The sequence below is a fragment of the Gavialis gangeticus genome, unplaced genomic scaffold, assembly GCF_001723915.1.
Source record: "Gavialis gangeticus isolate Ggan-Ray unplaced genomic scaffold, GavGan_comp1, whole genome shotgun sequence".
Lineage (NCBI taxonomy): Eukaryota > Metazoa > Chordata > Crocodylia > Gavialidae > Gavialis > Gavialis gangeticus.
In genome coordinates, this window is record NW_017729032.1 from 125,341,185 (window position 1) to 125,356,226 (window position 15,042).

General features: G+C 40.0%; 2 protein-coding genes across 2 annotated transcripts in view; one reads left to right on the forward strand and one right to left on the reverse strand.

Annotated features, from left to right (window-relative positions):
• UBAC2 (UBA domain containing 2) overlaps window positions 1-15,042 on the forward strand; it is a 222,902-nt gene that overhangs the window by 48,981 nt on the left and 158,879 nt on the right. The window contains exons 3-4 of the mRNA XM_019524275.1: window positions 1,512-1,631; window positions 4,801-4,907. Coding sequence (XP_019379820.1) covers window positions 1,512-1,631; window positions 4,801-4,907 — 227 coding nt within the window. The remainder of the gene's footprint in view (window positions 1-1,511; window positions 1,632-4,800; window positions 4,908-15,042) is intronic.
• Window positions 5,739-11,212, reverse strand: GPR18 (G protein-coupled receptor 18). The gene is made up of 2 exons (XM_019524276.1): window positions 10,986-11,212; window positions 5,739-7,332 (listed from the first exon to the last, which is right to left on the reverse strand). Exon 2 carries the CDS (start codon window positions 7,304-7,306, stop codon window positions 6,320-6,322), a length of 987 nt encoding a protein of 328 aa, XP_019379821.1. The 5' UTR covers window positions 7,307-7,332; window positions 10,986-11,212; the 3' UTR covers window positions 5,739-6,319.

A 15,042-nucleotide genomic window follows, 5' to 3' on the forward strand; every position in this document is an offset into this window, starting at 1 on the left:
GTCCCTAGGTGCGGTTACACCATGTGCCAGTCTGGTCCCACACTTCTGGATCTCATTTGTCCCAGTCCAACCCTCACATCCAGGTTCCACCACACCTGGAGCAACCCCACATGTTGGCATAATGTAATACACAGGGCAACATCATCCAGCCAGTGGGGCTCAGGGGTCCAGAAATTTAGCAGTAAGGGTGTGACAACAGTGCCAGCACTCTCCCACTGCCACATTTCCAGATCTCATGGGTCTAATGACACAGCTCTGTGGGCTGAATGGCCATAGTTGAGCATCACTGATTTAGTGTCTGTATACATTGTTAAGACTATTCTGCATGCTTCTTAGACCAGGGGTAGGTTGTTCAGCCTTGATGACTCTCATCCAGGTGAGTGTACTGTTAGGAAAAAGGGACGGTCAAAGCTTAATGATGCCATTCTAACTAAGGGGCAGTGGAATTCCTCCAGAAGAAAAAATAGATATTTGGTGTTTAACACTGGACCTTAAACACCAGAGAACCTGAGAAACTTTAGATTTGTGGAGACCTGGGAAATGGACGTTTTGAAGAAGCAGAGCAGCATGGATTTGTAGCAGAGGGGTCAACTCTAAATGTGGAGTCAAATGAAGAAGGAAACTAACTAGCTGTGTAGGGGAGAGAGATACTTCACAAAAGCGATTATATGATGTGGTTGTCCATGATAGAAGGGGACTGGACTTGTTGACACACTAGGTCACTGCTGTATTCCTGTGATTTAGGGAAGGAGGACTCCTTTGAAACATCTGATGTCAACTTCAAGAATGCTTAAGTGCGGGAGAAATGGAGTCAGATAAATATATGAAGGCATTTATTGTTTTGTCTAGATATTTCTGTTTTTTCTGATAGCTGAAGTGAAAAGAGATTGCGTCTTGGAACCCCCTACAAAATCCTTGTGTCTGTTTGCTTCAATTATTGCACCTCTCTGAAGTGGTGAATTGTAAACACAGTGTGCCCACAGGTTGGAGTTTTAGGTATGCTTAAATTATTGGGTTATCTTAGGGAGTCAGCACTGGCCTTGGAGGCTTAAAATAGCTTCCCCGTTAGGTACCCTTCCATAAAAGTTAGGATATTCAGTTATTGCACCAGAAAAGCTTGGGTCAATAGATTTTGAGAAGCTTGAAGTTCACAGGCCAAGTGTTGGGACCCGAATATAGCAGTGTAGTTGTATGTCCAACAGATAGAACTTTACTAGGGTTGTTTAACAATTAATATTTGCAAACACAAAGTAAATTTTGTCTGACATGCATGGCACTTAAAAAAATAAAGTTTACTGGAAAATATTTTTATTTTTAAACAAGATTTACTAAAATATACTACTCGATTGTGACCAACTGTTACAGAAAAAAATGGACCACTTTATTTACTAAGACTGTTCTCATTAAATATTTCCTCTTTTGTAATATGCTTTACCTGAATACACATCCCTGGAAGAACTTCCATTGGGAATGAGAATTAAAGATCCTGGTGCTTTTTTAAAATCTTCTAGATTTGGAGACTTGTATGTGGAAGAACAGTATGTCTTGATCTAAAAGACACATTCTGCAGCAGCTTGCTCATTTACAACTTTAGAATATTTGAAAGAAGATATGGCAGCAGAAAATTTTCAGTAAGTTACATTTATATTTTTTTCAATACAGTAATTGCTAATCACATTAAAATCTTCTGTCTCAGATTTACCATATTTACTTGAATATAAGACTATCCTGATTGTAAGATAACTTGCCCAATCATTAGATTCTGTAGATGAAAAATGTGTACATTTGCTATAATTTTCCAAGCATAGAATCTAATTCTGCACTGGAGGTTTGTTTTGGATTTGTTGACCTCCTACTGCTACAACAGGGAAAACCAATCTGGGGGTTCAGGAAGCACCTTTGCCCTCTGCACCTCCCTCCCCCCTCAAACTTCTTCCTGTGACGGGAATGTCTCAAGGTTGGTCCAATCGCTGGCCTGCCCAGCTGACTCACCTGCCATGCCTTTGATGGAACTGAATAGTTGTTCACAGGTGGGACACTGCCCATTTATTGCCCTGGTGTCAAGGGCATAATACATGGCTATGAACCTCCCTGTATACTGTGTCCCATGCCTTGCAGATAGCATCCAAACAGTTGACTCTCACTTAGCCCTTTGCAGGGCCAAACTCTGCTCCTATGCTGGGCCTCTTTCACACCCCATAACTGGGTCCCACTCACAATGCCCCTTTTTCTGTGTCCCACTCATTCTTGCCCCACCATGTGCCACGCACTCTGCCCTACCTCTGTATGGCCCTTCAGGCCTCTTCAGACCTACTTCACACAGCGCTTCAGGCGTCCTCTCTCTTGCGCTTGATTCTGGTCCCTCATAGACCTTCAGACCACCAAATTCAGGCCCTACTGTACAATAGGGCGTTAGGCCTACTGTCCCACACTCTGGGCTGACTCTGTCCCCTGGCCTTTTCTGGCCTCAGGCAGCCCAAACTCAGCCTATGGCCCACCCAGATGTCTGTTGACATGCCTGTACCCCAAACCTGCCCCCTCAACAGCGTAACCCCCCAGGTTGTGGGGGCTGAGGCTTTCTGGTGCACCATCCTTGCATTTCACTGGAAGGGCACAGGTGTGGCATTTCCTGGGGGCTGACCCACCAGACCTTCAAACCCCAGCAGGCTGTAGGTTTCAGGTCTCACCCAGGACTAGGAACCTCTTCCTTCCCCATAGTTCCTACCCTACCTGCAGCTCCAGATGTTTTGGGAACTGCAGGCTGAATCATATTGCTCCTCTGACTCCCTAGGTGTAACTGCCAGCTCTGCTCCTAGGGCTTGGGTTTATACTAAGGTGGCCCAGCCCTCCTCCAATCCACTGGCCCCCTTCTGTCATGTGACCATATAATTGGGCCAGACTACTCCTGCTGGCTACTCAGAGCCTGCCTGAAACCCCGTAAAGTGGCAGACACAACCTGTGCTCTGCCACATTTCTCTCTGCAGGCTCATCCCTCCTCCTTACTATCACAGGCCCTGCTCTCCCTGAGCACACGGAAGTGAGGAACAAATTTGAAAAAAACTTAACCTTGAATAAACATAGCAATTTGCATATAGTACCCATAGACTTAGTTCACCCAGAAATTATGCATTTTACCTTTTTTGAAACTGCTGCAAGTTTTAGCACAGGTATTCCATAAACACACTTGTAAGGAGCAGTTTAGCATCTACTTACATAGAGAACAAACTATGTATAATATTAGTCCAAAGCCAAAAGACTCATGATTTACCATGTACTTCATTGATTAGGTCCCATCAGAGTCAACAGCATTTCAAGCCATGGTGACCCCACAGCTCAGCACTGCGCTGCAAGTGTCTGTACTTTAGATACCTCCCACAAAGGGCCCATGTGCTGATTAGCTCCCCACTCATAACTGGAACTGGGTGTTCCTGTCATGAGTCCTGGGGCCCTCCAAAAATGTGTCTGCGGATGAGGTGCAGGGCAGTCTGGTCTGACTTCACCTCATGGAGGATGGGGCCCCACTGATTATATGTGCCAGACTGAGTGAGGGGCAAAAGGGATTCTGAGTGAACTGCTTGGGGCCCTGTTTTGTAATGTTTGTCAGATGTTTAAGGCTGGTGAAGAAACAGCAATAACTGGAAATGGGGAGAAAAAACCCGCAGCTAAGCTGTGCATGTAAAGAGGAAGTTGAGATGTAAAGAGTTGGTGCTGAAGGGGACTGTGCTCAGTGTCTTACCATATGTCATATTCAGATGGGTTACACTAACCTATCTTTGTGGTAGGTTCCCATCAGTATGTTTGCCCCATATGGGCTGTGTACTTCACAGTCATGCTCAGTGTCGGCTGGATTTAATCAACTTCATAGTTGGTTTCCACTACTGAGCACATGCTGCATTTAGCAGCAGTTCAAAGGTAGATGGTGTATTTAATGCCGTTTCCTTGTATACAAATGTAAGATGAGGAGTTTCCCCACAGTGTTGATGAGGGGGAACTTATCTTTTTATATTTGAGTTGATGGGAGGGGGTGGGGAACCTTGTCTTTATATTTGAGTAAATATGGTATTGCAGTTTTTATTGCTGCATTCTCTGCTGAAAAATGCTTTTTACAATTGCATGCTTGTTTTTAAAAATAGTGTTAATGTTAAGATATATTCTTAATTGGAGATTTATTTACGTGAATCAGATTTAAAATTCCTGTTTAGCATTGTAAGACCAAGGCTAGGGTTGGGAATTTGACTGGTCAAATAAAATCTGGTCAATTGACTGGTCAGCTATCAGTCAAAATTTGTAAAAAACAGACAAGCAACAACCCCACCCCCCAATCCACAAATTTTTCATTAAGATATGTGTTAAAAAACAATACAAATCATATTTCTATCAAGAAAATTACAAAAAGATGTAGTGTTGGGGTTTTTTTTTTTGTAAAATTGCTGTAAACTTTGGTTAAAAATATGCAGTCAATTGTCCAGTTAATTGACTGGCTTACCAGCCCTACTCACCTACTCAAGACCATTTAAATTTTTTATTTAATAAACAATGGTTCTGTCAACACATTTTAGTGGGCCAATGGAATTGAATTTTATCTACCAATCTAATTCTTTTTCATTGCTTAATATCAAAAGTCTAGTCTGTTACTAATGTATATTTGTCTTTAATTGAAGACCTGAAATGGACTTTTTGGCATATTTAGATATGAGATCCATATGTTTAATGGAAATAACACCATGAATACTGTTGAACTAAATCTAATTATGTAAGCCGATCTGTGTTTGGGACCTATTTTATTTTTTTCTTTTTCAGTCCTTTTTACTGGGCTCCTGGATGCTTTCAGCTTTGTTTGATCTTCTTCTTGTAGAAGTGGTGCAGTATGTCTTTGGCATCACTATCAGCAGCTTGCCCTCTGGATTGTAAGTAGCTCTTAATGGGCTTGTTTATTTCTAATCATTTTAAATTTGTTTTCAAGAGATTAAGTATTACAGATTTAAGGAATGACTTCCTAATTAAACCTTTCAAATGCAGTTAATTCTTTTTAAAGTGCAATGTAAATGTTCTTGGACCAAACTCTATTTTTATAACAATTATTTTCTAAATATGATGGTACTACTTATGTATAGTAGTACTTTCAATATTACTTTTCCATGGTTACTTTCAATTCTGCCACACATTTTTGAAAGGAGTTGCACTGCAATATATAGCTTAATATAGGCATCTTTTCTACCCAGTACAGTATTCCCTCATGATTTTATTAATTTTGCACACTTTTTTCGGTAGCAAAGTTAGTGTTAAAATCCCACAACTAACATTACTGTAGTCCATTTTACAGGACTCACTCTGTTCCCCAGATGCACCGCTCATGGAGTAGGGGGAAGGGGGAGAATCTTGTGCCCCATAAGAGTTGCCATCTGAGGATTGTGCCCTGCTCACCCTGCCCCAGTCACGGTGACTAGGGCATATGGAAGTTAACATAATAAAAAAGCATGTGTTAGACATTCTAAACTAGCTGTTAAGTGTGTTGGTGCATATCAGTCTTCACAGGGATTGGAGATTAATATATGAAGTTCACTGCTTTGAAAGGTATTGGTGAGACACTATGTATATAAATTAACATATTTAATTCATTTTAATTATTCTGATTATACACCTTATTCTGATAAACAGATTGTAAGTGTAAGGTTGGGAGTATAGCAGAGGCTAGGGGTAAGGTATACTATACCATGCTAAAATAATGGACATTTTAAATTATATCTCTTTTATACTGCTTACTATCTTTTTATTTGATTATAGAATGTCATTAATTTTAGGGTGTTAAAGTGCTGTTGAATCAAAGAGATTTTGGGTAAAGAAATAAATGTCAGGTTTCTTTTTCTATGTGCATGATTTTGTTTCAGAAAAAGCTGAACTTATTCTTGCTTTTTGTTCAATTAGACATGTAAATACAACAAAACCCCACACCTGTTCAAGTAGGCTAGCCAGTGGTTATAGCAAAATACTGCAGATCTGCCTGCTTTATTTAGCATAGGTATTGTCCCCTTTTTCACAGCTTGACATATGTATTTAATTGACAACGTATTTGTGTGTCTTCTTCACTCAGAAGATAGATTTTTCAATATCCAGGTTCATCTCAGATTTACATATTCCTTTAGAACAGGTAGATGCAATATTCACGTTTTCACTATATGGTATACTGCTTGTTTAACAGTTACATTATAGCATATATAAAAAGTCACATTATTGCTGACCATAGAACATTTTCCAGTGTGGCTTGAAAAATGGCCCTTAGTAAGCATCACTGTGTTGCATTACAAATGTGTCTTGCGTATTATATCATCTCGCTGTTTATATTATTTAGTGATCGTAAACTCCCAGATCGAAAACTCTTCCTACGTACGCTTCGCAGATAATTGCGATAAAGCATAACGCTGATGACTCTAGCCTGAAATTGTTTAGAAACAATATAGTACAGAATAATGTCTAGGCAGGTACTGAGGTTCATGAGGAAGGTGGTAAATGCTGCCCATGGATTGTAGCTCTTGTTTTCATCTTGCAACATCAGGAATGCAAAACAAATGTGGAAGGGTACAAAGCAGACAAGCACTTGCACAATCAAAGTAACTATAATTCTTATAGATCTCTCCTTGGCCTTGGGTTTCAGTTTAGAAGTCCTGCCATGGATGAAGTTGTAAATAATAACAAGGTAGCATCCAATCATGATGAACAGGGGAATCAAGAAAAAGAAAATCAAGCGAGAATAGTTTAACATATTGACTTCTTTTAGGTGAATAATGTCAAGCATCTTTATGCAGGTGGTAAAATTTGAGGCTTTATCTGGATCTGAATTTAAAAACAACAGAGGGGAAGTTGATGCAAGGGTCATTATCCAGATGCCAATGCAGGCTATCAAAGCTTTGCTTGTATTTTTAAGTTCTTTCACATGTTTTGGCTGGACAATAGCCATAAATCTATCTACGCTTATAAAAGCAAGCAACCACAGAGCAATGCTTGGATAAAACACAGTGAAAGCACTGACAATCCGACAAAACAGATCTCCAAAAGGCCAAATTCCTTTCCCATAGTAGGTTATCCGGAAGGGCAAGGATAATATAAAAATTAAGTCGAGGAAAGCAACGTTCATCATGTAGACAGTTATAGTTGTTCTTTTTTTGGTAGTGCAGCTGAAAACCCATAGTGCTGTGATATTTACTAGTAATCCAATGGTGAATACAAAGATATAGAAGACCAGGGATGCAATCCGGTATTCTTCGGGGTGTTGACTTCCTGGCATAATGTTTTGGTTGTATCCATTCATTGTCTTTTTTTCCTCGTACACTTTTCCTAAAAGCAAATAAAATGAAGTATGAAAAGTGAAATTGCCATCAAAGGGACTTAAAGCTTCACATAGAAACCTTTTTTTTTTTTTTGTAAAGTAATTGTGGTTAAGGAATAAGAACCTCATATGGTGGAGGAATAATGACCTACACTGTGCTACCGACTTTTATCTATTAATGGCAGCCTCTGTCCCAAGAAGATTACATATATCAGACTTCTGGATGGAATGATGTGATATTTAATAATTCAAAAAATAATCATTTCTGTTAAAGAAGTGTAACTAATATATAGTGTGTAAAAGGAAGAAGAAAAATATGTATCTAAAAATGATATCTTGGGTTCAAAATACAGTATTCATTTCCCAGGCTTTAAAATGCACTGGACATATATGAAAGAGAGGATTAATCTTAGAGCTATGTTGTTTAAAGAAAATTGGGATGAGGAATGAACCATGAGCAGAACCTCAAAGTGATGACTTTCTGAGCAGTTTAGCTGCTGGGAAAAGTGGGTATGCTGAGACTGCTAGCAACATGCTGTCCCAAAATGAGGTGCTTGCTGTCTCTCTCATGTCAGTCTCTTGGTGATAAGTGCATGGAATTGGAAGTGTCAGTGCACTTGCTCATCTGCTGAAAGGAAAAAGGAGGTGTCCTTCTTTCTTTTGTCTACTTAGAGACTGCTAGCAGGGAAGAATAAATCTATTGTAGTCTTTTCTTAGGCCTTGGGCAGACATACCACTAAAATATGGAGTGCTTCAACGATGGAGAGACATGCAGCCCCTCAATGGACCTGGGAGGCCCTACCACCTGCCTCCCCACTTCTGGAACTGGAAGACTAGAGGCAAAGAGGCGTTTAGGCATCCTTGCTGTCTGCCCTGTGGGTGGCTGAGGGCACAGGAAAGTGCTCATTGGCTGGCTGTCCTGTTCTGCCTCCCACCACGGAGGGGAGGGAAGAGTGGAGCACCATAAGATGCTGGAAGCCTGAGCAAACCCCTGCCATACTTTGTAATGTGTGCAGATGTAATTGGAAAAGGTTCAAAATGAGGCACTGCAAAGTAGTTCATCCAGGGTTTGTCTGGGTTTTTTTATAAGTGCTTTGGCCATTTTCAAAGCACTTCCTAGTGCACATATGTCTATCTGCTTGCATTTTGAAGTGGTTCAAATGTTATGTCTGTCCAGGACCTTAGTCTTCTACTGATTTTGCAGATGGCATGGTCCACTTCGCTTGACCCTTGACTTAGCCTCCCAACACTTCTTCAAAGGGAGTTTCACTTCTTCTGTATTCCTCTCTCCGTCCTCCCTTTTTCCCTTCTATTTTTTCATTTTGGAGGGGATTGAAATCTCCTTGACAGAAGTTAATACCTGATGCTGCTAACAGTTTTCCTAACAGCAGGAGAATGCAATTTCTGTAAGGTTATCAGTAGTCTGTTTGTTTTAGTCTTGGAAATGAAAGATGCATTTTAATAGCAGCATATCTCACTCTTATGATGTACTTTTTGTATATTATACATCAATGCATTGTTTAGCATGCATATAATTTAAGAACATAAAAGTTTCCCTCGAAGATCACAGCAGTGGTCTATGTAGACCATTGTCCTTGTCTGACAACACCCAGTACCAGATGTTTTCAAGGAGGGTACTCCCATCCTGAACAGTTACGATGTAACATACCTACATAGGAAATGTCTTCCAAAGTCCTTTAAGTTAATGATTATGTTTTGCCTTGGAAATATGAAGTTTTATTGATTAGTTTTATTTTTGGTTCTCTATATTAAAACTGTAAAATATCTTGTAATTAGTATTATATATGTAATTATATATTAATGCCTAAGGCTGACCTTGGTCTCAGTGATGCTTTTTGTGGTAATCAAAATGTTGCTGATTGGTCTGAAGAAGATTAGGTTACTAAAGGAAAAATGTTAATGTGAGGGCCATAAAGTAAAATGGAATTCACACCTCAGATGGAAAAAATGTATAGTGTATTGACGAGGAAAGAGGTCTGGAGTGGGTTTAAGAAATGGCTTTTGAAGTAGTCATGCAATATGTGGGTAAACTAAAAATAAAACGTCAAGATACCAAAGCATAACAAAAGCCCCTGAAGAGGAATCCTGGTAATATGGTGATATTTTATCCATAAGACTGTCTAGTTTAGATCACTTTTTCATAAGAAATTCTTATTCAAATATCATTAAGACAGTTCTGTAAGTATAACGATGAAGTATTATTGGTCAAATTAAATGGTCAAAACAGTCAGAAAAATAACATTACTAAGAATACAGTCATTTTTCTACATAAAGAGAACACATTTAGGGTAGTGAGTATTCTCGTAAACTTTGTTTTTTCTTTCTCATAGTTTTAGATTGTGTGCTGTTAATGTTGTACTTTTATCTTGAGATTTGGGGCCAATTAAGTAACTATAGAGATTATGTTGTTCAACAGTAATATATACTAGTCTGCTCATTTACACTTGATGTTACCTGTGACCTGTGGCTTACTTGGAGGTCTTTTCAGTCTATATAGTGTATAGTATTTTAAGATCTACAGACAGAGTTTTTTTATTGTTGAAGACATTCTTTAACTTAACCAACTGTCCATGGTTAAAATGAATGTTAGTCCTGTAATCACAAGTCCATTCTAAATATAAAAGTTAGAAATCTAACATTTAAACACTACATAGATAAGAAATAAATAGATTAAAAAATCTGTATATTTATTCTTATACGTGCATACATGTGTTTATTATTGGATTGCAGACATTGCTGCTTGCACAGTATTCGCATTTGATATTTGGAAGATCAGCGCACATAGATCTTTGTGTGCACCTGAGCTGAGTGTTTTGTCCCAGACATTGTTTAGTGACAGAAATGTTTAACTGGTTAAGTTGAATAAAGTGACTTATAAAATTTTAAAGGGGTCATTTTTCCAAATATTTTAATTTGTCATATTTTAATAATTAGTGGAGTTCTTAATTTAATCTAATCTAATGAAAAGATTTCCCTGAACAATTCAGATTTGTTGCTCTTTTTTTAATTTAATTTAATTTTTGTTGTTTGTGTGTACATTTAATAAAGAGGGTAGTTTCAACTGGGTGCTACATATGAGACTTAGAGGACAAACTCAGAATTGGTTTTTTGCCTCCTGGTTTTGACTGAGAGTTAGAGCTAGTTCTCTTGTTTGTATATAGAACTAAACCACTTACTGTTTTAGTGCTTGCAACTATGTAACTGCTCTCTCTTAACCACCCCTCTTCTTTCCTAAAATGTCCTCAAAGAATTTTGTTAGTTTGGGCTTATTTAAGGTTATCAGTAAAATCTGTCCAAATGTAATTCAATGGGAGCAAATAATTTTACTATATAATTATAAACTATTTAGGATGGATGTTACTTTTAGCAACTACTTACTTTAAACATACAGAACAAGAAGCTTATGTGACTGCATGTATTCTTGAAAAACAATTTTTTTGCTTAAATGTAGAGTTGCACAGTAGAACTGTATTTAAAAAGTTGAATTGTGGTGGTAAGTGCATTTCCTTTTAGTAGTTCTAGAAAGCATAGCATTGTTAAATTCATATTGTTAAAGGCAGAAGTCAGTCTTAGTAATTTATATAGACATCTAAATTACCATTATACTCAGTTTGAAAATAATTGATCAAACATTACTTACCTTCTGCACGCTATAAAATTACTTCAGAGATGCTCATTTTTTAACCCCAGATCTGTAAAAATGTTTAGACTTCCTTCTCTCTGTTCGCTTCACTGTCTTAAAATAGAAGCCCTCCTTTACTGGCAGGAAATGATGAAACAATGTAGCTAGTTCTGACTTAATTTATTGGTTATATTAATTTTAAAAAATTGTTAATGATGTATCACACAGGATAACTCTTCTTTTGACCTTTCTGTACTGTCAGCTGACAGTTCTAGCCTCTTTCAGTGGGTGTCCTTTTATAATGTTCCTTATTTCAGAATTGTGTGTGTGTGTGCATGTGCACACACATGCACACGTGTGTGTGTGTGTGTGTGTGTTTTGGGAACATCAAAAATGTGAAACAAAGTACTTGCATAACAACCAAATTATGGTAAAAAAGGAAGTTTTTATTAAATATGATTTAAATGTGTTCTGCACAGACTGTATTTACTCTTGTGGAAATCCCCATTGTGTCTGCATTGCATTGGGCTGGTAGTCAGTTTGAAAGTGAGAGAAATGCATTGCATTTGAAATAGGAAGTTTAAGTCACTCACATGCTTAGCTTGTTTTTCAGCTATATTTATATGATCATATTGGAAAAATAGTAATTCTGTAATGCTTTACTTTTTTTAGAAAATGATGCTAACTATGCCTTTTCTGAGTGTTCACCAGATAAATTGAATGCAGTATTATAAAAACGTTTTTTTCACATAATGAGAAAATAAATACTTAATTTTACCTGAAATATGAAATGGTCTTTTCTGAAATGCTATATTCAAGCTTTTTATTATGCCACAAAAAATTACTTTCTCAGGGCCAAATAATTAAAAATATGGAAAGAAAATCTCCTCCATTTTATTGAAAAGATATTTCATGTATTATAGTGAACTTTACTGTGTAGGGGAAAATCTTGTGTAGGGTAATATAATTCAATGTGTAGGGGAAACTTCTTGTTTAATTTTACTTTTGAAAATTCCCAATAAGGTCAATGGGAGTTTTGGAAGAGTAAGGGCCAAATAATATTTGCAGGATTTGGTCTTTAGTAAAAGGGGATGAAAGCTCTAAACTGCATTATTGTGGTTTAGTAGAGACCCTTGTCTCTGCAAAATAGCTTTGTGGCATTAGTCAAAAAGTTTATCTACTTTAAGAACTGCTGCCCCATTAGTTGTATTGACACAGCCCCCTTGTGGATACATGATCTATATCATCAGAAGGGTTTTTTTTCTGCTATCATATTTATACCACCTCCCCAACTGACATGAGCAGAAGCCCCCTTATTGTCAGCCAGCGAACGCCTCTTATTGTTACCATAGTTGCATCCAAATTGGAGGGGCTTTGCTGGCAGATACCTGTAGCCAACATAGCTATACTGGCAAAACTTTCTAGTGTAATCAGACTTAAATTGAAGTGGGTAGACGTTTACATTGCCTACCTCAGTGTGTGACGTTGTCTAGTCAGAGAAGAGATGGGTTTTAAAAACTATATGTTAATATATAGGTTACTTCAGATTGTTACATTAGTATTAGATTTTTCTGTTGTAGGGTACCTAAACGCAAACAATATATATATTTCCAAAGCCCTTGCAGATATAATGAGTATTAAATCTACCTCTTTCCCCCCACCCTCCCCCTCAACAGCCAAAGCATTCTAGCTCCCCAGGATAAGTGCTCCTGGGGGTTTAGTTTTAAAAATTTCACAGCAGTTATTTGTTTGTAAAACATAACTTTTCAAAATGCTGCTTAATCCTAAAGACTGCTACATTTTAAGAATTATAAGGTGGTTGTCAGTGTTGTAGTCCATTAACATTAAAACCCTGGAATCTCTTTACTGCTGTGAATCATTTGTACAATGCTTTCAGTGCAGGTAAAAATTAACTGAAATGCAGTGTTACATGTTTTGTGGGGAGCAGAGTGCTTGTTATGCCCCTTCGACTCATTCACAAGACTTACAGAAATGATTAGGCTGTTCAGCTGTCACTCCTCCCCATCCAAAAGAAAACTTTATTTGACAAGTGCCATATATATGTACAAGTAAATAGTTAAGTAATATACTTCCTAACAAAACTTGAAAGGTATCTGTAACAGGGTCTTTCCTTGAGGGGTGGCCATCCTGCCCTTGGATTACCATCTTAGTCCTTGGTCTTGCTGCCTCTCAGGCAAAACTCCCTTTCCCTCACCTGCCATGCCTTGTAGGTATTAATCTCTAGGAAATGGGAGGTTGCCCCAGGGCTTCCCAAGCCTGGTCTTGCCTTAAGGGCTGATTGTGTGGCTCCATCTGCCCCCACATCACGCCCCATGCCTCCCAGGTGTTATAACTCACTGATGATCATTCAATCTCCAGTGTGGCTTGCTTCTCCCAGGCATTTTGCCTCTCTCAGCTACTCCTGAGTGCTGCCTTCCTGCCTGGAGTTGCACACTTTGCCCCTTCTGGGCCTCTGGTCCCACTCTCAGCCCCTATTTGGGCTCCCAGACACCTTACTGGGCCCCTAGGGACCTCCTCCACCCTTAGTCCCTTCCCCAACCTCCAGTGTTTACCCCCAGCTTCGATGTTAAGGCAGGAGCCCTGCTATAGATCTGCTGCCAGGAGCTCCTCTCCCTGTGGCTCCTGGGACTAGATTGTCTGACTGGCTCAAGCCCTGAGTTTATATGCCTCAATCCCAGCCCCCTTGTGGTTAGGTAACTCCCCAATCAGCCCCTGCTGCACTTGCAGCCTGGTTTTCATGCAGCCTCTCCTCTTAAAGTGACAGGTGCATGCCAAGCACCCTGTTACAGCAGAGGTTGTCAACCAGGAGTATGTATACCCCTAGGAGTACTTCGGAAGGCCCTAGGGGGTATGTGTGGGCAGGTGGGGATAGAGCAGTGCCACCAACCACTCTGCACCACCACCTCGCAGGAGCAGGGGGCGGGGGAAGGCAGTGGTGTCCCTCTGTGGGCCTCACAGGCACCACCTGCCTGGCCAGACTGGGGGTGGGAGGAGCTGGCATACAGCTGCCACCACCCTGTGCTACCACTGCTCCACATCCAGCTGCGCACCCCCACACCCAACTCCACATCCAGCCATGCATCATCCCCCCTTGCTCTGTGTCCGGCTGCCGGGGGTACACTTATTAAAAAAAGGTTGAAAACTTCTGTGATACAGTACACATTTAATTAATTTCTAGTTTGAAAGCAACCAGTTACTGACTATGGCATTGGAGGGATTCTGTTCAAAGAATTGTCTTGGATTGCTGTTCACATTGAAAAAAAAATATCTGGTGTTATTTTCTTCAGATGAGCAGGCAATCAGGACTGAACTACCATATATTTGCCTTCAAAATTAATGGAAACCTTGCCAAAGGTTTCCTTAATCATCTGTGCTGATGTGCCAAACAAAGGCTGCAATGATTTGATAGAGGCACTGACTGCTGGAGGGAAGTGTCTGACACTTGGGTTAGGATTCCTCCCTTAGGCTAAGTACAGAGGTTCAAAAGCCCCGAGGCAGAATCAGTTCAATCTCTGCAGATTTTTTTAAATTGTGTGGATTAAGCTGATAACAAAATGATCTGACAGTCTGTGTTTGGGTGGCCAAGACAGGCAGAAACCTGCATTGGCCCAGGCCAGGCCTGGGGGCGCTTCTAAGGCTGCTGAACCTAGCTCAGCAATAGCCCAGGCCTGATTGTCTGCTGGCTATACTCTCTGCTGCTGATAAGAGATAAGGGGGGGGGGGGGGGGGTCCAGCACCCAATCTCTCCCCAGTCCTTACCTTTGTTGATGGGAAATGTAACCCCCACCAGCCAGAGTCTGCACACCATGGGAAAAACCACCACTGGGTGAGGGGTTTCTCCTCATCCCCCACCCTGCCTGCCCAGAGCTGGTCTTGGATCACCCCAGCCCTCCATCTCCAAGGGGGGAATTTCAGCTCAGCTCCCAGCTGCAGGGCAGGGTGTGAAAAGACCCTTTACAGGGCTTCCACCCCCGCCCCATGCCTTGCAGACCCCAGCTGGGGTTCCCGTGCTGGGCCAGAGTGTGCATTCTCACCTCCCATAACTCCTCTCAGA